The sequence below is a fragment of the Rhipicephalus microplus genome, chromosome 1, assembly GCF_043290135.1.
Source record: "Rhipicephalus microplus isolate Deutch F79 chromosome 1, USDA_Rmic, whole genome shotgun sequence".
Classification (NCBI taxonomy): domain Eukaryota; kingdom Metazoa; phylum Arthropoda; class Arachnida; order Ixodida; family Ixodidae; genus Rhipicephalus; species Rhipicephalus microplus.
In genome coordinates this window covers 169,602,778-169,628,517 of record NC_134700.1, presented here as the reverse complement: position 1 = coordinate 169,628,517, position 25,740 = coordinate 169,602,778, and the positions used below count along the sequence as shown (strand labels likewise).

At 44.9% G+C, this 25,740-nt stretch overlaps 1 protein-coding gene across 1 annotated transcript; it reads right to left on the bottom strand.

Moving 5' to 3' along the window:
• Window positions 1-2,983: 2,983 nt before the first annotated feature.
• Window positions 2,984-25,291, bottom strand: LOC119178565 (uncharacterized). The gene is made up of 2 exons (XM_037429771.2): window positions 24,439-25,291; window positions 2,984-6,339 (listed from the first exon to the last, which is right to left on the bottom strand). Exon 1 carries the CDS (start codon window positions 25,221-25,223, stop codon window positions 24,462-24,464), a length of 762 nt encoding a protein of 253 aa, XP_037285668.2. The 5' UTR covers window positions 25,224-25,291; the 3' UTR covers window positions 2,984-6,339; window positions 24,439-24,461.
• Window positions 25,292-25,740: the final 449 nt, after the last annotated feature.

Below are 25,740 nucleotides of genomic sequence, written 5' to 3'. Positions count from 1 at the left end.
TATATGTATATATATATATATATATATATATATATATATATATATATATATATATATATATATATATATAGTGGGAGTAATAATTCAATGGGCCAGTTAGTCTTCGTGAAGGTATGGGATATGGCACAACGGGAGCGTTGTCAACAAGGATAAATATATTTATTTCCCAACAGTTTCGGGAGGGGACCTCCCTTCATCAGGGGATGAGTTATACTGACATCATGTCAGTATAACAACTCATCCCCTGATGAAGGGAGGTCCCCTCCCGAAACTGTTGGGAAATAAATATATTTATCCTTGTTGACAACGCTCCCGTTGTGCCATATCCCATATATATATATATACATATATATATATATATATATATATATATATATATATATATATATATATATATATATATATATATATATATATATATATATATATATATATATATATATATATCTTGCCTAAAGTATTCAAAGCTAGAATCAATTGTTTTGTAGCTGATGGTGGAGAGCGTGAGTGAAGCCCGTGCAACAGCTCTGACTTCTTCGTTCTCTTTCGCCTGGCTAAACCAAGCTTTGTCTTCAATAATTTTGTTTATTTGGCGTGTACGTTCCCAAGATGTACTACACGACATGTTACAAACTACTGAAATATGCTTTTTGTTTCAAGGTCCTCGCTTCTGTGACCTATGGAGAACTTGCAACCTGGCTAAAAGTAGGCAGTAAAGTTGAATTTTAGATAAGTTCACTGCGAAATACATTAAAGGTTGCTATTTAAAGCTGGAAAATAATTTTTTTGCTCGGCGGTTTAATAATTAATGCATCAAAGGGTTAATATGATTGATTGATTGATTGATTGATTGATTGATTGATTGATTGATTGATTGATTGATTGATTGATATGCAGGGTTAACGTCCCAAAACCACGTATGTTTATAGTGGCTCCGTAGTGGAGGGCTCCAGAGATTTCGACAACCTGGGATTTTTAGCGGGCACTCAAATATGAGCACGCGCGCCTACAGCATTTTCGACTCCATCGAAAGTGCAGCCGTCACTGCCGGGATTTGACACCGCGATCTGAGGGTCAGCAGCCGAGTACCTTTGCCAGTAGATCACTGCGGCGGACCGAAGGGTTAATACGCTTCGATGTGTTGTTAAACACAATTTAAGCATTCAAGTGGTAGTATATACACCAACTTTTATCGCACAGAGAACCTTTTACACCACCCCACCTTTTATCATACACCACCTTTTATCGCACCAGGTCACCATGCGACAGCATTTTTAGTGAAAGTTGCGTGAAGTGGTGTTTACCCAGCTCCTGCGGTGCATACCTGCTTTCCTTTTTAGTGCACCAGCCGTAAGTAGCACGGTAGCATCTGGTGGCGTGCGCACGAGGGTGCCGCAAAATCAGCCCCATACATTGACTATGACCTCCGAGATATGCATTGACGATAATAGGGAGGGGGCGCTGCGACAAACCTTCTTTTCCCACCACCCACCCTGAAAGGGAACCCTGCGCGCACCTATGGTGGTATCTACCCAATGTCGGTAATGCCTACTTGTTTATGATGCCCACCTGTGTCACCCAAAAATGATGGTCTCGACCAAGAACAACTTCGCCGTTAAAAAGCTACCATAGGTGCTTTCTCTGTGTGGTAAAAACAAAAATTACTAGGCCGCAGCACATCATTCTGTAGGTCACGCACACAATTTGGAGAAAGTTGTCCTATAGTTCTTGCTTCAAAGGGGCACTAAAGAATAACAATGCCTTGGTTTATATTGACAGACACCGATGCTATACGTTTCACAATCAAAAGTCCATTATTAGCAGCGAAAATGAAGTTTCATTTTTAAATCTCGCGCCGAAATCTCCAAGCGTAACGTCAGAAATTTCAATATGTATTTTTGGTATTTTCACGGCATTGGCTCAAAGAAATTTCCTGCAACTTCGTGTATGAAAATTTACTTAATTTTTCTCGATTGGAAGCCGTGTAGGACCTAGAAAACACCTGCGAAATTTCTTACGTCATGATGTGGTAGTATCAAGGTGACCTCACCTGCCTTTTCTTTTTGAGCGTTTTCTGACACATCTCGAATACTAAGTGTCATGTCGCAGAAAGAGTGTTGTTTTCATAATTGCGAGATTGTACTTTACTAAGACGCCAAAGTTGATTTTGCTCTTTAGCGTCGCTTTAAATGTTAGCACCACTATGCTATATACATGCCATGATATACATGTGATATTGGAAACTTAGCTTTACGCTCTAGCTTTTTGTTGTCATGTTTATAACCAAAAGGAAACGAGCAGTCCATAGAAACAGATTATATGTGGAGCCTAAATATTTAAATCAGATGAGCTTTCGAGTTATCGGCTTGGTTGACGGCACTTTTCCGTTTATGGACCTTGTTGGTCAAGATTTTAGGCGTCCGTGTATATAGAGCAACGATAGCTATATGCACGGCGGAAATTGGTCTTGTGTCAATTTGTCCCGTTTCTGAAAGTGCGAAGACCACTTTGAAATGGTAGCTTAAGCATGACGATAGTTGTAGCGCGAGAACAAAACGACGACACAGAGACAAGAAGGACACGAAAGACACGAGCGCTTCGTGTCCTTCTTGTCTCTGTGTCGTCGTTTTTTTCTCGCGCTATAACTATCGTCATGCCATACCAACTAGCTCAAGCTGCCACACTTCTAGGTAGCTTAAGCCACAATATATTAAGAAACATTTTTTGAGGATTGAATTTATTTCGCAACAGAAATTGTTAAAATAAAATCAAGTATTCGTTTTTTTTATTCTATGTGATGGCCCTGCATGCTGTCTTTGCGTCTACCTTGTGTTTATTTTACTTTTTGATCCAGTGAGAAGATAACTGCCCCAGTGTATAGTTTGACATGGCGTGGCACACGTGCATGCGCAAATACGTGCGGATATAACACACACACACACACACACACACACACACTCAAAAAACACTCTTGGAGGCATCATTAGCAGGTATAAAAATAGTCCACCTTTATTGGCCTTATTGCGAGTACTCCCACTATTCACAAAATTATTCACATCTGACCAGCATTGGGCTGTATTTACATAAAAATATTGCGATATGTCCCGGACATTTCATATGACACTTGAAAAACGTAAAGCGAAACACCTGACAGCTCACAAAGACACATAACAATGTACCGCTTGTCGGTTATGTTTTAGCAAAAAAAATTATGACGTAACGAAAGCGTAAGCGAAAGGGAGCGAAGGTGATCTGCATGTTGCCTATACATCTTGTTATGTTGTGAATGTACAATCGGCCAGTGTAAAGCAGGGAGGAGAAAAAAATGCGAGGACAGATTGGTATACATATTGAGCACACAGACAAAAGATAGCTATCAGAAAAAAAAACGCGAAAATACGAGCTTACTGCAGCAATAGCAAAAACAAAAATAAAGTAAAACACAATTCCACGCTCCAACACAAAGCAATGCCCGCATTACTGCAGTGACAAGATTCTGGCTGGATTATGCTTTCGTGTATAAAAGCACGTGAACGCGTGTAGCAACTCGCGGGTGTCAACGGTACAACGTACACCTGCGCACAAATTTGTCACCGAGACGTAGTTCATTGCACTTGGGTGAATATGCCACTCGTAGATGTGTCGTCACTGAGTTGGAAGGGAAATACATAAATATGCGGGCTTCAGAAACGACGATCCATATCACAAGGTCGTAAGGGTGCGGTTAAAGGCCGCTCTTTGGAGTACACATATTTTGGCACACTGAAATGCAATGAATTCCCCTGATCTTGCCACCAAGACGGTGAAACATGCGGTCTCGTACGAAATCGCGTCTCTCTCAAGTTGTAGAGAACTGAAAAATAATGTATGCTGACTGCTGTAAAAAGTGTTTTTATATATTGCACTTTATTTGGTTGTAGTTCACACTCTAAAACGACACCAGATTACAAAAAAAAATGACTACTGTTCTATCAATAGATTACTCTTCTCAAATACCAAGAAGCATCATTATTGCTACAAGGACACTTCGATGAGCCAAAAAAAAAAATGATGTCGATGCCATGATGTCATAGATTTTGATGGCACCTGTCATGGACATGGGGCCATATATTATCATTTACCATCAATAATTTATTGCACTTTGTAAGTCCCGAGAGTGACACATACCTAACAACTTACGTGGGGCATTTCATCGGATAACATGACCGAAATACAAAAAAAAACGTAGCTGGAATTGTGCGTCGTGGCCTTGACTTTGCCGCGTTCATCTTTTGATGCGAGATTTCGAAAATAGTTAATCGTAACTAGTTTGCAAATGACCCTAAAGTGATTTGCTAATTAATTTCTATCTCTATCGGAGAGGTTGCGTGCTGTCCTTTCTGTATTTTCTAAGATTTTGTCAATTTTGTTGTTTTCTATTGCTCTTGCTCTATATTGCAACAGTTTTCCGTAGGTGTATGAAGAAACTCAGCGTAAACCGATCGCCTTGAACGCTTACTCGTCAAAGACATTTACCATATGAACTAAGTGTATATGCCTACTATACAGTTCATTTGCTTTTTTAAAGAGCAATATCACTTCGCCGCCTTGAAATCTTACGTTGTTTAATTTTGTACACAAGTCTTCCATTATTTGATTTACATTTTGTGCGGTGTTACTTTTCTCTGAAACCCGCATCGTACAAGTAATTTCTTCGGTACACGGAAGTCAACACTCTCGATCGTTTCACACGTGTTGATCTTCGAGCCAGGGATATTTTGAAATAAAGTACACTTTTTCTCTTGTTCGATGCAGCTTTACGCTTGCCCATTAAGTTTCCTTCCTGACCGTCCTTCCACGGCACGCACCTAATCGCCATTTAGTCCGTTAGCAGAACAATGCAAGATCATCTTGTTGATCGCGAATGCGCTCACAGACGCAGCAACCGTTGTAGGACTGCGGAAGTGAAGCGTTCACACGGTCACGTGCGTTTCTTCGTTTGTCTTTGTTTCTGTGAGCTATGCGTGACCAGCAAGATGACAAAGCTCAACTTCAGTTTGTGCTGACATCACAGATTCGGGTGTCAGATCAACTGCTGGCCTCATACGGCACACCAGAGCAGGCCTGTAGCCAGGAATTTAGTTCGGGGCAAAAGAGGCGGGGGGGGGGGGGGGGGGGGGTCACGCATTTGCTGAGGACTTTGGCTATTTCAGAAAGAAATCTATTTTATTCTTCATATATTCTATAAAACACCCCACTCCATCAGAGCGGCGTGGGGGGATGGGGGGCTGGGGAACATCGCCTACATGCCGTTGAGTCACAAAACACCTGGTAAACGGACTGAAACTGACCATTCGGTTTATAGTGCGGATGAACCGCGTTCAAGACGCGTTTGGATGTGATGCCTTCTGGCTTTGACCCTCGTACTCAGACAAGCTCCTTGACTTGACTTGCAACCGCCTCAAGACAGCGGATCTGAAGGGTGTTTGTGCCGCCTTGGCACCACGCCTTAGGACAGTGTGTTGGAAACCTGTTTGCACTGCAATAAATGCGGTGACAAGGTAAATTCAAGTCAAGGAGCGTTTCTGAATAAGAAATAAGAGCTTGAAATTCTTGTTGTTTCTTTGGTATAACCGGAGAAATCATGCAGAACAAGCTACCCAGGCTGCAAGTAATACTGTCTGAGTAGCCACCATGTCTGAATCGAAGTAAAGCGTGCAGTGTGGTGTCTGTAACCACAGAACATTTCGGGTGTTCGTGGCAGCTCTAGTTCAGGGCGCAGCAAAAACAGTTGGACAAATAAAGTTCATTCAACTTAACTCAAAACGTCGTATTGAAACCTGTGGGCTTAAGCAGGGTACACAACAAGTCATAATGCCTATGGTGGGATCCAGAGCATGTACTTGGTCAATACTAAGCAGTTCTCACAAACAACGAAACATTGAGAATCTGTCAAGTCACATGTCGGCAAGGCACAATATGCACAGTCGGCCGCGAAAGTTTGTGGAACCTAAGGCACTTATAAAGGCGCTGAACTTTCCCGTTCGCTTTGCACGCAACAGAACTCGTATGCGCGAACCGAAGATACATGCTTGAATCACTTCACTTGAATCGCTATAGAGTTCTTTTGCTCGTTCATGTTACAGCACCGTATCATCCGTGAAACCTTTCTCATTGTATTACACGATTGGCTGTAACACATAGCGCTGCAGTCCGCGTCGTATGTTCTGCAAGGCAGAAGTTCCGTGTTCCATCGTTGCCTTCACCAGGTGCATGTGGCTCCATTCATATCGACGAGTCCCCGCGAGCTCTTCGCACCACAGTGTGAAGGATGTGTGGTCCGGCCATGGAAGAAAGCGCCTGCAAGTACACAAACAAGAAACCGGTGAGATCTATGGCCGGCAATATTAAAACGGGATATATATAAGCTGATGTATGGAATACATGTCACAGGATCACTATTAATATTAACTGACTTCAATGTAATAATTTTGCTATAAATTTGTAACATGTGCTTTAATGACCGTCCATATGAATTATAATGTTGGTTCCGTCATCTATCCCATCTATGTACAAGGCGGTCGTAAAACAACTGATAGTAACATGTGCTTTAATGACCGTCCATATAAATTATAATGTTGGTTCCGTTATCTATACCATCTATGTACAAGGCGGTCGTAAAACAACTGATAACAGCGTGCGAGTAGGAAAACAAGCAAGTTCTCGCGTACGCTCTATCATACGCACCCTGATTTCACCTTTGTGGACGCGTAGAGTGTCACCAATAAAAATCAGTGGGGCACCATTACTGACTCCTTAAGAGCTCGTAAATGGGGCAAAGCAAGACACAACGGCAGATGCGAGCGCGAAAACGATTAAGGCACTCCTCGAGTCGACATCAGCGTGCGAGAGCGATACATTTCTCACCCGCGAGTCCGCGACAATAAAAGGGCCCTCACCCTTCGTACGTCCGATGTACGCATGCGAGGCCTCGCCGGTGGGGCGTTATAGATACCCGCGGGATGAACACGCCTATTCGGCGCGCAACAGACCGCACCATCACACAACGTATACATACAGGAGCGTGGTTGCAAAACCGTATATAACGGCGCCCTCGCTATCAACGCACTCCATCTTTCCGAGCGAACGGGATTGATGCGAGGGATGCGTACGGCGTATCAGACGTGCTCAGCCAACTCCGGCAGCGCCCCCCGAGGCGCCGCGACTAAGATGAATGGGCCCCGTTTGCGGCTTCGAGGACAGCGTCGAGGATGAAGAGGAGGTCGAGGCAAGCTTCTTCGGAAGCTCATCCTGCGAAGTCACCGCGACCTATATACTCTTTCACGATTCAGTTGTTGTTTTGTATTTTATTTTGTTTTTGTTTTTTATTGCGCACACTCCCCATGACGTCCCAGCGGGTTGGCGCCGATAGGGTGGACGGCCGGCGACAAACGTGGCATCATAGCTCTTCGCGGCCCTAAAGACTTCGCGCTGTGCGATACTTTACTGTAATGGTGTGTTTATTTCCGTTGATTTGATGACTTCGGTTAAGCAGTGTAATAAGTATTGGGCGTGAAAACCATATCGCCAAAGTACCCTGTTCGGAAACGGAAAGTGATCACATATAGCTTATATGTATTGAGTAGATGGAACCAGCTTTGGGTCTTGAGTATATCTGTTCTGTCTTCCGTGCCCCCTCCATGGCTTCGTTTAAAAAGTAGAGCAGAGTAATCGTGTTAGCTGTCCCTACTTACGAGTTTGAGGCACATGTAGTACACATTGGCTTGATGTGGCAAGGTGTTAGCTTTGACGACGTATACTATCAGCCGAGACGGTCATTTCGAATGACGAATGGGATGCAAAATCGCTAGTCACCGTTCTCACAGTCTAGAGCTCCCACATTCAGTGTCCTTCTGCGATGTATACGTTGCGAAAAACGCCCTTGTGTTGTTCAAGACTCGCATATATAGAGAGAAGGAATGGGCGAGATAGGAAAGGCAGGGATGTAAACCAGTCTGCAACCATGGAGTCTCGGAAGAACCCCCTCCTATCAGTTAGGGAAGTACTGCGAGTGCAGAGAAATTGTATTTCCTAGAAGGTAGAGGGATTGAACTCTGCTATACACAAGTATACAGTTCGTGCAACTCTCGCGCAGGCGTAGCATATATATATATATATATATATATATATATATATATATATATATATATATATATATATATATATATATATATATATATATATATATATATATATATATATATATATATATATATATTGCAATCAATGAATGACTGAGTCGGCTACTTACAGTAGCCTCACCAATGGAAGAATCCTTACAACGTGCTATACCTATAGCGGTAAGTGCGGAGTGCACATGCGCGGTTTATAACCGAGTTTCGAAAGACGTGGCGTACACAAGATTTCACTATACGGGAAACGGGAGTAATGCACCAACTGGAGTCTCCGCGGGAGCCGACATGCGAGGGTCTCCCATTGTAAGCGAAGGCCACACACAAAGCGGTCTCCCGCAAATGCGTCTTCCTTGCTCGGGCTCAACAGTGCGCTGTCATTAGGGGGAGGCCGTTGGGCGCCGAGATCATCGTCGCCGGGAGGACGGGTGACGACACCCGATACGTGACGGCGTACTCTGGAAGCCTCACTCCCATTAGAACCGTGGGCCGCAACCGTCGGGGAGAGCCTAGCTTTCGTGCCTGCGCTGTTCGGAGAGACTTCCGTGCGCGACTGTCTTCGGGTTTCTTGGGACAAGAAAGCATCCTCTTTTTGTTCGTGATCTTTTCGCTTTGTTTTAGTTTTTTTTTTATTCCTTGCGGGCCACTTCTGCAGTGAGTGCCTTCGGCCCTCCTTAAACCTTAGTCAGCTCCGTCTTTCTTTGTCTGTCTTACATTTTCTCTTCTTTTTTGTTTCTTTCAATTCGGGCTAAGTTCGACACTAAGCTGCGTTGTGCGGTGGCAGCAGACACTCGTCGACTTAACGCCCCTCGTCATCACAAGACGTCTTCGCATTCGTTCGCTGATTGCAGCTTTCTTTCTTTCTCTCTTTCTTTCTTCCTTTTTTTCTTTCTCTCTTCCTTTCTTTCTTTCTTTCTTTCTTTCTTTCTTTACTGCATATTACCACCACTGTACGCGAACTGACGACTCTTTGCGCGCCTCAACGTCACGGCTCACGAGAGAAGCGATGAGAGCGGCAGCCGTCTCAGTTGTTTTGCTGAGTGCTTGTATTTGGTAGCTTTACGAAGTAGGCGGCGATAAGACCACCGTTATGTGGCTGCTTCAGTCAAGCTGCGATTGCGCGCTGCGCTAGGCTGCGCCTTCTCCCCTTCTCTTTCGGCACCTCCCCGTACGGCTGCCGAGTAAACTACACACACTTCATAACTCTTTACTTGGTTTTCTATCTTCTCCTTCCTGCGAGAAAACTGGGTGTGGCAGCGCTGATTCGATCACCACACACAGTCTGCGTCATGATTCGTCATCGTACGGATACAGTTTCGTCTGCCCGGAGTGCCGGAGCCACGGCGACGCATCTCGTATGTACGCTCCGTTTGCGCGTATACGTCGGCTACATCCGCTTTAACCGAAATGGCACACGAAACTAAAGATTGTTGGGAACTTGAACGCATAGAGTTCCCTATATATGCACCATTGGGAACTTTGGCTTTAGTTTTTATGGGAGTTTCAACGCGTGGCGCTTTAGCCACCATGGAAATGATGGGCAGTGCACAAATTTGTCTAATCTTCGTAACTTCGACTCCGTTTGGCTTCGCATGACCTGGAGCCGCTTTGCCACGAGACAACAATCAGCAAAATGTTCAGCAGTTGCGCTTCCCCACCTTAGCTGAAGCTCACGAATTCAAATCGGGTCATGAAGTTCACGATGATCTGTTGTTTCATTCGAGGCAAAACTATAACACAGAAATCAACAAAGCAACAAGTATACGTTTAAAGCCCGCAAGCACGAATACTGCGCAAATCCGCGAACCATATATTCGCTGAACGCTCGCAATACCTCAGTCCCCTCTAGTTAACCTTGGAAAACTCTGATTGAAAGATCGGACACACGCTATCCGCGGACACTTCGAGTGGTTTCGGCATTATTTCGAAGGTTTCTTAATCACAATGAGCAATAGATACGTACGACACTTTAGACGCTGAAAGGTTGATGAATACTGCTATATAGTTGGTCGTGCACCCTTCGATGAAAACTTCACCCATAATGGGCAAACTGAATGAAATTTGGCTAAACACGCTTGCCAAATGAGATATGTATCTGCATAGCCTTACGCATGAAGCCTGCCTTGCAATGCCAAGTGGGCAGTTACGTTATAGAGTGTCGTGCAAGTTTTAAGTGTGTTTTCGAAGGTGCACTAGCTAGACTTACCTTTTAGGGTGTCTCGCGAAGCGTGGCTTTGCGTTTTTATCAGTCATTTTGATTAATTATATGTTCATTAAACGAGCAATGAAGGAGCGCCTTTTTGCGACTGTGGGCGCAGTGAAGCTGTGTAAAGACTGGTCCTAATATCGACCATTGTATGTTTAGCCAAGATTCGTGTCGAGACTTGAGAAGCTAAACAAACGAGTTGATTTGTCGTAATATCCTATCAGTTCACGGTGGGGCGCCGCGATGTCATTTGACCTTTTTTAGCCTCAATGCAAACTCAGTTTGGGCACAATGTGTAAAGAATGAACATGGCACAAAACTTCGCGTATGTAAAAAACAGGCAAAAGTGTTGAATAGTGCCTGTCGCAATATGCCACAATAATTAATACGAGTCGAGTCATCACAGAGCAAATAAAGAAAAAAAATGCTCAAGCTCAAGTAGCACTCGAGAATAGATGGAATTGAAATATCAAATGAAGGCATTTAGAAGAGCAAAAGTGCAGATATAAAGAATATCTGTAGGCAGTAATGATGTAATAGCATCAATGAATTCACTGCGATGTGGATATGTCATTTTATAGCTCAGCGTAAGGCTGGGGGTTTGATTCCGGCTAAACATTCAAATAAGGGTGTAATGCAAGAGCGGTCAGTTGCCCTGAATCAAATGCACTCCGCTAAAAAGTTACTCATAATTAAGCGTGCGCATATACTTTCGAAATCTGCAGGGGATCAACTGCCACCATAGTGCTTCATAAAGAAAGCAACAGAATACCAATCAAGAAAGGTGTAAGACAGGGGGACACAATCTCCTCAATGCTATTTACCGCGTGCTTACAGGAGGTTTTCAGAAGCCCAGAATGGGAACAGTTAGGGATAAGAGTTAATGGACAGTACCTTAGTAACCTGCGCTTCGCCGATGACATTGCATTGCTGAGTAACTCAGGGGACGAATTGCATCTCATGATTACGGATTTGACAAGGAGAGCAGAAAGGTGGGTCTTAAAATGAATCTGCAGAAAACGAAAGTAATGTACAACAACCTCGGAAAAGAGCAGCGCTTCAAGATAGGTAATGGTGCACTTCAAGTTGTAAAAGACTATGTCTACTTAGGGCAGGTAATAACCGCGGAGCCGAACCACGAGATAGAAGTAAGTAGAAGAATACGAATGGGATGGAGCACATTTGGCAAGCACTCTCAAATTATGACAGGTAGATTGCCACTATCTTTTACGAGGAAGGTATGTAACAGCTGTATCTTGCCGGTACTAAGCTACGGAGCAGAAACCCGGAGACTTACAAAGAGGGTTCAGCTTAAATTGAGGACGACGCAGCGAGCAATGGAAAGGAAAATGGTAGGTGTAACCTTAAGATACAAGAAGAGAGCAGAGTGGATTAGGGAACAAACGGGGGTTAAGGATATCAGAGCTGAAATCAAGAAGAAGAAATGGACATGGGCCGGGCATGTAGCGCGTAGACAGGATAACCGCTGGTCATTAAGGGTAACTGAATGGATTCCCAGAGAAGGCAAGTGGGTTAGGGGGAGACAGAAGGTTATGTGGGCAGATGCGATTAAGAAGTTTGCGGGTATAAATTGGCAGCAGCAAGCACAGGACCGGGTTTTACTTGTGGAACATGGGAGAGGCCTTTGTCCTGCAGTGGACGTGGTCAGGCTCATGATGATGATGATGATGATGATGATGATGATGATGATGTACTTTCGAGACAGCTCTACCTTTCCATTCAATTTCGTTAGATCCACTACATATTCCCCCGCTGTGGTGGTCTAGTCGCTAAGATACTCGGCAGCTGACCGGCAGGTCGCGGTATTCGATGGAGGCGAAAATACTGTAGTCTCGTGTGCTCAGATTTGGGTGCACGTTGAAGAACCCCCGGAGGTCGAAATTTCCGGAGCACTCCACTACGGCGTCTCTCATAATCATATGGTGCTTTTGGGACGTTAAACTTCACGTGTCAGTCAATGAACCACCTCCCTGCGACAGCAGGGAGAATAGATCGAATTTCGACAATCTGGTGTTTCTTAAACTGCACTGCCATCGCACAGTACACGGGCCCATATATACCACTCCTAATACACCGAAATGCGACCGCCATGACCGGGATCGAACCCGCAACCTTCAGTTTTGCAGCAGGGTATACCGTAGCCACTTACTACCGAGGCGGACTCCTGTGTTGATAGCGCCCCAATGAGCTCCACATCACAACGTTTACCACGTATACGCATCCCTGCAAAATGCACGCACACATTTCCCTATCACTCTTTACAGGACAGAGTCCTGTTGGAGCTCGGCAGTGATCGAACGGCCACAGCAGGCCGACGTCACGGCCGTCCAGGGATCCACCTTATTTATTCTGTCGTGGGTCGGCGCTTAAGCCTCCCCACCTATATTGGGCGGGTGCGCCAGGCACAGGGTAATCCCTGTCGGCGCTGCCTGGACGGACGTCGCTCGGAAAACACGCGTCGCCACGAATGGTTTGTTTTCCTTGGCCCCCTCGCCCGCCATAATGCTGAGGCATGAGTGCGGTGCTGATAACTGTGCAGCTATGGCAAGCGAACAATACGGGACTCGGCAAACAAAACAAAAAAGCCGGCCTGCGCAGAATACGCTGCAGCACCCAGTCGCTGCGTAATCTGGAGCAGCGGCCCGCCTCTTGCAACACGAAATGGTTTTATGGGCGCTAATGGCTTGCCAACACTGTGAAGGGTCCCACAGGAACATGATGGTTGGCTTCGTTATTTAATTCCGCCACGGTGGAGCAGGTTATTATGATGTTCGGCTCTATATTAATAATAATATCATGGTTCTTACGTCCCGAAACCACAATATGACCTCTACCTATTTCACTTACACCGAACTACGACCACCGCGGCCGATATCGAACCCACGACCTTCGCTTAAGCAGTCGAGCACCTTGTCCCCTGATCCGCCGTGGCAGACGCTTGGATGTTGACCCTAAGGTTGTGGGTTCGATCCTGCAGGCAGCAGTATAGTCACATGCATTTCTATATAGAGGTAGATTGTGCGCATACTGTGCAATGTCAGTGCAAGTTAACGGACACCTTGCAGTCCTAATTTCCGGGGTCCTCCCCTACTGCGTTCCTCAATCATATGGTGGCTCGGGACGTAAAACCTCGGATGCACCAACTCGTTATTTAAGGGTCTAAGCAATCTTTCTTGCGCTTACATCTTATATATCATATCAATAAATAAATAAGACTGATCGTCACATATAGAAACTTCCTTGCTATACTGCTCGCACTATACTGCGATCGTTTTCCTGTTCGTGCGCATCGGTTGCTTATCGTATAGCTCCACCTGACCGTCTGTCTTACTTATTGACCAGACAAAAGATGGTTAAGGCAAAGCCCCATAAGAGCGAGAAGGCACACGACAGCAACGAGAAACGCTATGAGCGACGAAACAGGACGTTCGCGCGACGTGTCACCAGGTCGTTTTCGCACGATCCCTCGGTTTTTCAGATTTGGAAACTGTCGCCAATTGTCCGCTGTACTCAAAGCGCCGGAACAGGGTGCACGTGACTGGCGTATACCGTCTGTTCTCTCCATGTGCCGCGCAACTAAGACCTCCCTTCCGCCCGACTCACGTGAGCACAACGAAGAAACGACGTAATTTTTATGCGCGTGCATATAAAAAAAAAGGGGGGGGGGCGGTTGCAATGCAATAAGAAACACCTTCTGTTCCATTAGGCAAGAACGCATTTTATTTTTACGTCGCATAGCGCTAACTACGCTCCATTTTTGGTGCAAGCATACACGGCTCAGGCCAGCAACTGTGGAGTTCACTCGCCGTAGCCGTCGCGCGAATGAGGTTTGCATGCGCGAGCGCCTGTTAGCGCGAAGGCGATCTACGTCGCGTCGCTTGTCGCGTGCATTTTCGCGGTTATGGGGTTCGGTCTCTAACGTCAGGGCCTCCTTCGCGGGCTTTACAGGCGCGGAGGCGTGAGCTAGTGGCGTGTAGAATGCTCCAGCAGATTTCGGATGCCACCTCGCAATTTTAGGTCTTAAATCACAAAAAGGTACTTTTCCCGAGTTCCCGAGCTCACGAACGAGATAATTTGAGTGCAGTCGTCACATCGAGTTTCAACTGTATTAGAGAAAATGTTGAGTGAAGCAAATAATAATAATAATAATAATAATAATAATAATAATAATAATAATAATAATAATAATAATAATAAAGAGAAGATCACCGTGAGATCTTATCGTTCAACTTGCAAGCTTTTTTTATTTTTAATGAATGTTCAGCTTTCTTTTACTTCACGCACTGTAATCTCAGCTGTTGCATGTATTGTTGAATTACGCTGCCGTGCTGCTGTATTTTATCCTGTTGTACTGTATTTTGTTATTAATTTTATTACCTTGCCCCTGTAACCTTGTTCTTTATAAGCTTACTACTGATTTCGTTGTACGCCTTTTTACTCAATGCTTTTGCGTCTGTAAGACATTGTTGAATAAATAAATAAATAAATAAATAAATAAATAAATAAATAAATAAATAAATAAATAGGCAAACAATTTGATGAATAAACAAATAAATAAGCGGGAAGACGATGAAGAAAAGTACGAGGAAAAGTCAACATCATTTGAAAATAGCTTGGTTCAGACTATAGAGGCTGACCTGGCTTGTTGTCAACAGGCGGAAATTTTTCTGGGGCTCCGTATTCCCTTTCGAAATTTCTTCCCTGGTCCCGCGAAGATGTTTGTTTTGACGCGATCGTGGACCTGGCGGAGACAACGGTGACGCGCTGGCGTTTTGTCTCCGTTCTGCGTATGCCCTAAGGAACACTAATGGGGCAAAGTTGGCGCGGACTAGGAGGCGCTGTCAAACGGTTCGAGAAAGGCGACGGTCTCCTCGGAAGTTTTCCAAGAAGCCAGAGCCCGGAGAACGTCCGCAGAATTCGCAATCTTCGATCTCTCTTTCTTTTCTTTTTTCTTCGATTTGCTTTTTTGGTCAGCGGGCCCGGGAGCTCTTCCCTACTGCTGCTTCGAAATGCACTTTGCGAAGAGATTTAGGAGGAAGATGTGCCAGTGACAGCGCCCTCCATGCTCTGTTTTCGTTTTCTTTGTCTGAGAGGCACACGTGGTGTTGTTAAGGAGTCGATAATGAAGGATTATCGAGGGAGAGGGCGCTTTCGTCGTATTTTATGTTTGCGTAATACGTGAGAAACTGTCCCGCCGCTGTGCGCAGCGCCATTGTTCTTCGTGGCACGATGCCAAGGCTAAATGCGCGTGTAGAGGTGCGGGGCGACATGGGAGGGGGCTTGCTCGGGCCTTTCGGTTGACTCGAATCAGCCCGGTTTTTCCCGAAACAGTTTCATAAGTAATACAAGTATACAATGTGCTTTAAAATGCGCTCTCGTGAATGTAATTGATACGATGTTTTACTTATGAACGCTCGCGACTTCGTTATAGCAGGGACGTAGCCAAAAACATTTTTTGGAAGGGGGGGGGGGCACCCCCTAAAGTGGTCATTTTTCGATCTCTATTGTTCCGTTAGGGGGGGATTACTAATTTGGATTAGTAAGGCGTTAGAACTACGCTTACACTCAATTTGTCTAAAAATAGGTAATAACTGGTGCGAAAGATGATGGGCGCAGTTCCCTGTTTTGAAATTTGCGAGATCCAGCGCCGTTGCGGCAGCGCTATGTATGCACAAATTTCGAGACATTTTTTTTTCTCGTATAGAAGTCGTGTTAGCCCAGGAAAAGCGTTCCGAGCTCTGTGTATATCTTATTCCGAGTAAAACGTCGTCCTTTACGGAAGACGCCCAGACTGTACTGTGTAAACAAGATGGCTTGTTCTTTACGTATGGTTCATGTGGCAGTTCAGCCGACAATTCTTATGTAGGAAACAGTGGCTACTTGGGCTGGTCGGTATTGCATTTTTGAAAGAAATATACTTTTTTTTGTGCACAGGGAACGTTTCAGATATTCAAATCTGTCCTATCTGTCTTTTTTTTTTCAGAAACGTTTCCTGCGCGCAAATAAAGCCTATTTCGTTAAAAAGTATTATGTGGGGCTGTGACGTTTCGTCCTGCACCAAATGTGTGGCTTAGGAGCAGCCCCTAGGCACCGCGCCGCATTGTATTCGGCACTAGCCGATGAAAAGTGCCTAACTTTATCCTTTACATCCACTGGCTTGTTGAGGCCTTAAGCATTATTAATTTAGTAAAGTTTCCATATTTTTCGTGAACAGCCGTGAAATTTGTACATCGTAAATGCGCCTTCTAGAGTCTAGGAGAATGTATCCGTATGCGCACCCTATATTTGAGTAGCACAATTTCTTGGATGGTATGACGAAGTATATAGGTTGCCTGTGTTACGCGGAAGGGACCAGAATCTCACCGTCATCCTTGCAAAGTATGTATACAGTTTTCGGACAACACCGACAGTCACTGTCAATATAGTGCAGCACATTTGCAGTGCCCGTCTGCGTGTATGTCACCTGGCACCTAGGCTTATCGAAATGTCGTTGTTGTGAATCTAACTTTTGTGCTACAGTGACACCTCAACTTCCCTTCCTCCCATTACACCATTAAGCAGAGTTCAACGAGTATATATAGGTCAAACAGTATACAGTAATCAATGGACCGATTTAGCTGAGCGTCCGCGCGACAGCTGTATACGTACGCAGTCCGCCATTCGAAAACGCTGGAGGGCTGAAGACCGAGTCCACGGTCTCCCGATTTTTTGTCTATGTTTTATTCGTGTACTGTTATCTCTCCTCGTATATTCGTTTGAAGCCGACGTAAACCAAAGGGCGTGAACCCTCAGCGAAGGGTACTCACTCTGCGTCCCCCCTCACTTTTTGTTCTTTTCTGCATCGGAACAAGCATGCGTCTTGCACCGAGCACTCCGCCCAGTTCGGACAAGCAGGCCCACATAAATGTGTCCGAGCACGCGCTGCCGCGCGTCACACGGTCAGGGAAGCGTGTAGTTTATGGACCTTCCCGAACGGCCTCGGCATTGCGGCCGTCCTAGTTGAGGTTACGGCGCTGCTGACATGTGAACCGCAGGGGTCGACACCGTGGGCGCTGGTCCTAGAGCTGCTCCCTCCCCCTCTCTCCTCAACCTCCTTCCTCCCACAGGCATCGCGCGCAGGAACCGAAGATACCACGAGCGACAACAGTCCTCCTCCGTTGGGTTTCGCACTTTCTCGGGCTACTACACGAAAAACGTGGAACCTCGGGAGTCTCTCCGGAGTGATGCCTGCAGCAGGAGTGCATGAGCAGCTCGGGCCGCGTTGGCCAGGGCGGGCTTGTCAATTGTTGTTCACTGCGCGTTCCGCACACGGGACCCCGCGTTTCCCGTGCCTCTGCAGCGGTACCGTGCGTCTTTCTATCAGTTGCCCGCTGCGCAGTGGCGGGAACCGCGGGGTCTCTCTTATCGCGGGAACATGTATCTTCCGCCGGACGGGCCGCGCCGGTGGTAGAGACAACTGAAACTGCCGCGTTGACGGCTTTGGTACCGACTTAAGAGGGTCGTTTCTGTTGCGTCGCACGGGCACCAAGCGTGTATTGTGGAGATGTTCGGGATTGGGTATCGTAGGGGCTCTCTGCTGAGTTCTCAACGAGCCCGTAACGCCTGTTGAGCAGGAAGAACGTGTCTTGGAACAGTTGTCGACACGTCTTTCTATGCTCGATTCGTGTCGCGCTGAGTAAACAGTGTGGGAAGGAAGTACGAGAAATCGGAGACGAGGGAGGATGCAGAAATTGGATGAGTGACGCCATCGTCGTTTAGCAGACGTAATTCTTATGCTCCTCTTAATAACGCATAAACTAAGCTGTTAACCTACGTGTATATTAGCCCTTGCTACAACCTGCTGCCAATATGAATAAATGTGCAATATGAATTAGTGCATATCTACTCGCTCAAGTCCTTCCTCAGTTAATCGCACCAATCCATACTTCCTAGTGCATATCTAATTAGTTTTTCGATACCGTGTGCAGTCAGCCGCGGTTTACCCGCGTGCACCTCGTTACATATACGCAGTTTTCGCGATTATACATCAGTCTTTAAGAGCAACGCGGTTCATTCGACATACGATACCTTTAACATTTAGCTTCATGGTTTAAAGTGTACTTCTCCCCTATCTGTTAGCTAGAGTGATCTGCACTTTTGGTAATTCAGATCAAACTTTTTGCATATAATACATTTATTCGACCCCGTCTAGAGTACGCATGCGTAGCCTGGGACCCGTATTTTAAAAAGGATGTTTATAGACTTGAAATGGTCTAGAGGAGAGTGGTAAGATTCATCTATAATGCCTATCACAATCTTGATTCACCTTCGTCACTTATGGCTATCAACAACATTCCGCTCTTGAAACAGCGTAGAACTATCGCCAGACTCAAGTTTCTTTTCCTGCTTCGTAATCATCAGTTTAATATCGATCCCAGTAAATACATCTCTCCCTCTTCTTCCAGGAAAACCAGGCATGCTCACAATCATGATCTGACACCTTACTTTGCACGCACTAACCTTTTCAAACATTCTTTCTTTCCGAGAACCATTAGCGAATGGAATGCACTGCCTTCAAGTGTTTTTCCTGAACGTGGCATTCCCGACTGAAAACTACATGCATCTTTTGTATAATCAACACTGTTGATATTTCAATGCTAGATTACCTCATCTTATTATTTCAACTGTGTAGCTTTACTTTTTTGTGCTTGAAACTACTTCTAGAAGTTTTTTCCATTTTTTTTCTAGATATGTATAACTAAGCATTCTATTTAGTATGACTTGTTTTTCAGTAGCCTTGTGTATTCTAACTTGCTGTATAACTTGTTCGTTTTTTTTTTCGCTATGCTCCCTGTTTGTGCCCCTCCTGCTTGGTCTACGGACTGCAGTATGTAATAAATAAAAATAAAATAAATAAATAATGGCGGAACTGCAAGGCGTATACAGAGTTATCCGCAAAAAGAACATATAATAAAAACTGTGCATTATTTCTTGAAATAACACAGTGGCGATAAGGAACTCGTTTCGCAGGAATTCCAGTCACGGCATCATTGGTGTCATATCGCAACATCGGTGCTGTTCGTAATAAAAAAATCGACCAAAATGGTGGTTTGAGTAAATATCGAACCCAAGCCTTCTCCGTGGTAAAATGGTGTTTCACCACTGAGCTTTCCTCTGCTTAATGTTACTTCGGAAAAAGAACCCTATATGAATACCATTCAGTGTTGTGCAAAGAGTCTCCTTAAGGCGTATAATATCCTGGCGGAATCATGAAAATGCGCCAGCCGTCAAAACATGTGAATTGCGCTTCGAGTGGGTGTATTAAAGGCCCAACCATTACGAAACACTCAGGCATATTCAATCATCATGAGCAGCAAAAGCATCAACACAGGGAGCAGTTGTGTAGGTTCGTGTGTTGCCTTATATATGTGAACGGTTAGTATCCTCCTCACTGGATTGCGAAAAAAAAGGAAGAGTTATTGTGAAGTAGGTATACTGCTAAAATTTGGTTCAGGGGTATAGTCAATGTTACATTCAATGACGTTCATTTCCCTGGGGCGTGCTTGAAGCATCTACTAAGAACAAAAGCTGGGCTGGCTATCAATCGAGAAGCTTATGCGCTTGGGGCCCAATGACGCTCTCGCGTTCAGGCGAAACTTAAACGTCCTTAAAAGTTGTTATTTTTTGTTGCCATATATTCATTGCCCTGCCGTTGTGCTAATTACCTGGAACCAAAGCGCTGGCATTTACGTTCTACTTCAATGCTGTTCATCCGCGTTCAACCTGCTACTTTCTAGCAGCTTTGTGAAGGAATTGACCCTTTTCCTGACTGACAAGCATGCTTCTTTGCATTGAACCTTCGCCTGACAAACGGCTGATTCCCAGCGTGGCTTAAAGAAGACGAAGCTGGGTATTGTCTTCTAATGCATGTTTTAACAAGAGTGACAGAGTCGACATAATGTGCCCCATGGTGCAAGCAAACTTCTCCTTCCCTACACGCTGTTAACAGAAATGTTCAATGCGTAGCAGTAAAGCTACACTCTAAAAAAGAGCGAGTAAAAAGGGTGTCTTTTTGTCCCACAACAATAATCGTCATCCATATTGCGCTCCATCCTTGCGCTATCGCCCCGCGCCCGGTACATTCCGGTCCCGATCGACATGCCCATTATCAGGGTTACATTGCATTCTCGATAGGAAAGTGGCCAGCGCCGAGTTTTCAAGAAAGGAAGCGCACGCAAGCCTGATGACGATTATTGTTGTGGGACAAAAAGACACCCTTTTCACTAGATATTTTTTTGAGTGCAGCTTCGCAATTTGTGGACACATTGATGATATGCATTAATCTGTTTTCGGCAATAGCTTCAAGCTCAGCGTTAACGTTGGGATCGTGGTAGCACGTCGAATCCAGAAACAGGCAAGTACGTACTCAAGCAAAATAGCAAACACGAGATCCGCTAGAGAAACAATAGACCATGAAATTCAAGCAGATGCGTGGCTGTGCGGTAGATCATAAAATTCCCTTGAACGTGGAGATCATGTCCTCGATGCAGTACGAGCAAATGCGACATGATGAGGCGAATACACTGATTTGAGCTTTTTTTTCTGCGGGAAGCTCTGTTTTGTGTGGTCAAACAATGCAAAATGATGTTTACTGCTGTGTGAACTTCATCACTATTTGTTTATGCTGATCAATGCTGCTCTCGTATTGTATCGAGCGAAGGGTGGTACCGTTGGAAGTAGGAGATCCAGTATGTCAGGTCCTGTCCTCACTTCGCCCACGTCCATTTTGTGACGTACCTATTTTTCTCCCGTAATGAACCAATTAGCTCAAGAGCAAGGCTTGCTAGAATGTTTCTTATAAAATATAGAAAAAGCTGTTGCTTAAGAGTAACTTTACCTGGTATAACTATCAATTAAAGCGCACGAAAAACAGACATGAAGAGAGGACAAGCGCTTTAAAGATTTAGTGCCCTGGGTACTATAGAAATGAATTGCAACAGAATCGAAAGTTGGGCTAGTCGGATATGCATGGTATAACTATCAATTAAAGCGCACGAAAAACAGACATGAAGAGAGGACAAGCTCTTAATTCTCAATTCTCTCAATTCTCTTACCACTAATTCTCAATGTTTGCATTTACTGTGTCCCATAGGTTTCTAAGACAACGGTACGATAATGACTGATACAGAAAAAAAAAGGCTTTAGATAAGTGAAAATTATTTCAATTATTACCGATAGCTTTTGAACATGTGACGTGTTCTGAGAAGTATTTTCAGACAGAACCCCGACAATGCTTAAACTCAGTCAAATCATTGAACCAGCTAGTACTAGGAAACCTGAAACCAGGAATGGGAGATGATTTAGACTCCAACCAAAATTTTTGAAGAAACGCTACGTTTTGAAACTGACTTAGTTCCTTCCTCAGGGGTGACTGCGGGGCTCTGTAGCAGTGGCGTCTTCAGCTACGTAGCCTCGCAGTCACTCCTGAGAAAGGAACCAAGTCAGTTTCGAAACGTCGGGTTTTTCCAAAACATTTGGTTGGAGTATAAATCATCTACCAGTTTCATATCCAACCAGACAGACTTTTGTCGAATGTTTACATTCAACTGAAACCAGGACATATGAGTAAGTGATAAATCTGCATGCAGAATATTGCAGCCCCTTTGTTGTTACTTTCATATATTGTCATTATTACTAGGTCGTTCTGTTTAGGGAGGATATCAGCACTTATCGAGTCGCTGCTTGGTCATGAAGTAGAAGAAAATTACGTGACCTCATAAACTACACAATATCTATGACTTAGTCAGATATATCATGCATTTTATTACAGAAAAAAAATAAACAGAAGTCATTAAGACATGATGCCATCATGCTCAAAGTGTACTGACGACGTACTATATCGGTTAAGCATCCTTAGTTCACCTGGCATTGTCAAACAATGGCATACTGTTGATACACTTTAACAGCAGTTAATTCCGTATATAGCAGCGATTACGACAATTGACTGCACATGTGCAATAGTAGCGCGTGCGAAAAAATCCAAAGACGGTTTATACAGTGTAGTAGTAAAATATGAAGTTGACAGAACAGTGTTGCCTAAAAAATAGTATGACATTCATGTTTTCCAAATGTCTTGCTGTGAAAAACAAACGTCAACGACGTCAATGAAGTTTCGCGTGCGCGAGCTGGCCATAATTGTCATGTGCATATCTATTGTATAAGTAGAGTCGCGCACAGCTTCTATATAGAGGCCTATACATAATCGCTTCAACCCGTAAAAGAAAAAAAAACTTGAGTTTAAGGAACTGTGCACCGCATCAGCACTAAGTGGCGCTGGGAAATTCACCCAAGAGAAACACGTATAAAAAATTAAGGCTGCTCCGCAACAGAGGTGCCAAGCGTGAACAAAGTGCGCAGCTGGGCAAGCCTTCTTTGTTTCTCTTCGATTTTCTCTTGTTTTCTGTTCGTCTTTTCCAATTATTTGTGTTCTTTTTTTTTGCTTCGCTTCATCTTTATATTAATCGTTACAAAGTTTTGCCTTTCTTTCTCTCTCTTTCTATTTCTGACTATCCCCCCCCCCTTTTTTTTCTTGCAGTTTGTATACGTGTTTTTTTCTGCGTTACGCGATGCGACAATAACAGCGTGTAGGACATCCCGGGCCGCTGTGAAGTTCTCCGCACAAAATATTGTATCAGGCTTTTTAGTAATCCACACTTGAAACTGAGGAAATTGTATAAAATTGAGTTTGATATCCATACATTGGTAAACAACAGCTTCAGATGACATTCGCCCCGATCCCTTCCTATATATGCAGGTGAGTCGACAAGATCGCTACGGTATGAGACGACAGCGGAGGAGGAGTATATTCAGACCATGCATTTTATGATATCTCGATGGAAATTCGAAGCGTGGAAGTTTCATCGTCCGTCAATATTATAGCCTGTATACATAGAGAAATCCACGGCTTCTGATGCTACGCCAGCTTGTCTGCAATGTGATGACATTACCAGGATCAATCAATTCAATGCTTAAGGCATACGCTGTATACCCATACCTCCCATACTGGTCTCCGTCACAATCACAATTAAAACTCGTGTGAGTATAGTACGCGCACAAGCGTCCACAGTACATCATAGTATAGATAATGAACGTTTTATTGCACACTTACTTTATATGGATATATAAAATTGACACTTCTTGCGCTATTTTGCTCTCTTCAGTCGTATAGTGTAACTTACTATCCTTGTGCATATATCATATTCTCTTTCAACTTCTATACTCATTTTTTAAACGAATGTTTCCCTTCCTAAAATAGAGTTGTAGTTACTGAGTACGTGCACCACTGTGGTGATTACCGTCCTAATTCTTCTCAGTGGGTCTATGATATAGTGTAATGTCAACAAGTTATTTGCACAAACGATGAACCCCGAACGTCCTGTATGAAGCAACACGTCTTACATATTAAATAAAAGTAGAGTCGAAAGCTCGCTACAAAGTCTACTAGTTTTAAAAATACTTACAAGTGGCCCGAGTACGTTCAATCGGCGTCAGAAGTTTATGTACCGCGCATCACACAAAATGCAGCTGAACGATTCGGATGCTTATAGGCATGTTCTCTTGAATTCTGGCAGCCGGCGTGTTTCAAATCGCCCTAACAACATGTATGGTTCGATCGAATGCCATCTCAAACTGCTGCGAAATTCATGGTTGTCTCAGAACTGAATGTCTCTAAACTTCCGACGCTGACTGTACAGTCGTGATCTTTAAAGAGACTGCTGCAATTACCTTTTCAATTTCATAGTGGCTAAACGCTGCTGACGAGTGCGAAAGTTTTCGTAACACTAAATGCTCAAGCGGAAAGGTATCTCTCGTAGTTGAATACGTCACATTCATATTATTACAAGTAATCATGGACGAAACACAATGATTTAACATAATGGTGACGAATGTACTTTTCACACGCGACAGTCAGCTTAAGAAACCTATCAAAGGTGCAAATCAGGAGAAGAAAGCTGTACGAAGAGCGATACCGAACGATTAAGTAAGGCCACGCACACTCACCTCTCAATTGACGCAGGGGCGAATCAGAGCGAGGACCACTCGCCCTCCATCCTCCAAACGGAGAAGGCGTAGCTGAGGTGCTCGTTGGCGATGAAGCTGCACTGGCTGCTCAGTTTGCTCTCGGTCTCGTCGCTCTTGAGCACCTCGAACAGGAAGGAGATGTACATAGAGGCCAACTTGAGGGTCTGGATCTTGCTCAGCTTGTCCGACGGCATGGTCGGGATGATCTTGCGCAGCGAGGCGAACGCCTCGTTCAGCGACTGCGTTCGCGCGCGTTCTCGCACGTTGGCCATCATGCGCTGGTTCTGCAGTTCCTCGAAGCTGTGGCAGGGACGCTTGCGCGACCGCGAACCTTCCGAGGACGAGGACTCGCAGTCCGAGTCGCTCCTCTTGAAGTTCTGGTGGTGCTGCTGCTGCTTGCGTTGGCGCTTGGCGATCACCTGCAGGTTTTCTCCGATGCACGGATGTTGTTCAGCAGTGTTCGATGATTGTGTTCGGTGCTGCGGCTGCTGCTTGTGCTGTTGGTGGATGCGTGTGTGACAGGCGTCATGGTTAGGAAGTAGTTGGGGAACCGGGTGCTGGACGAGGACGTGGGGCATGTGCTGACTCCGATGACGCTGTTGCTGCTGCTGCTGTTGGCGGGATACACACTGCTGATACGATGCCTGGAGGACGGCGTAGTGGCTGTCAGCCGTGGGTGCAGGTAGGCAGGTACCGTCCGGCGCAGCAGAATGGAACACACTGGGCATGTGAGGCATGTCGGGGGGAAAGGAGGCGACTTTCATTGAAAAAGCGGACCTATCGTGGCTACCGGTCTCTCACCAATGAAGCATTCACGCACGTCTACCACGTCCCGGAGTCGCGCGACTTTAAGAACCCTCTTCTGACGAGCAGAAGCGAGTGCATCTGAAGGGAGGGCCGGGCTTAGCAGGGGGTGGTCCAAGACCAATGAGAAAACGCGGGGCGCGGCACCTCAAAGCCAAACTCCACTCACGAAAGAACTCTCTCTCTCCCTTGCCCACTCTCTCCTTGGCCGTGTTCCACTCATCCTCCTCTTCTTTGGGCCAGGCGAGGCATGCCACGAGAGCTACCGCTAGTTTGTGTTTGCTCGATGTTTTGTTGAGGTTGCGCTCCTGCCTTTCAACATGCCATGCGCAGTCCTGTGAGGTACTGTAGGTACTGCTTGTTCCTGAACTTCACCGCTAAGACACTGCTCTGAAAACAAGCGCGAATACTATTTTTTTTTCTTAATTTGGCTCGGGGAGCTATATACCCCGTAGTTATGGACGTGTGGGCGAGTGC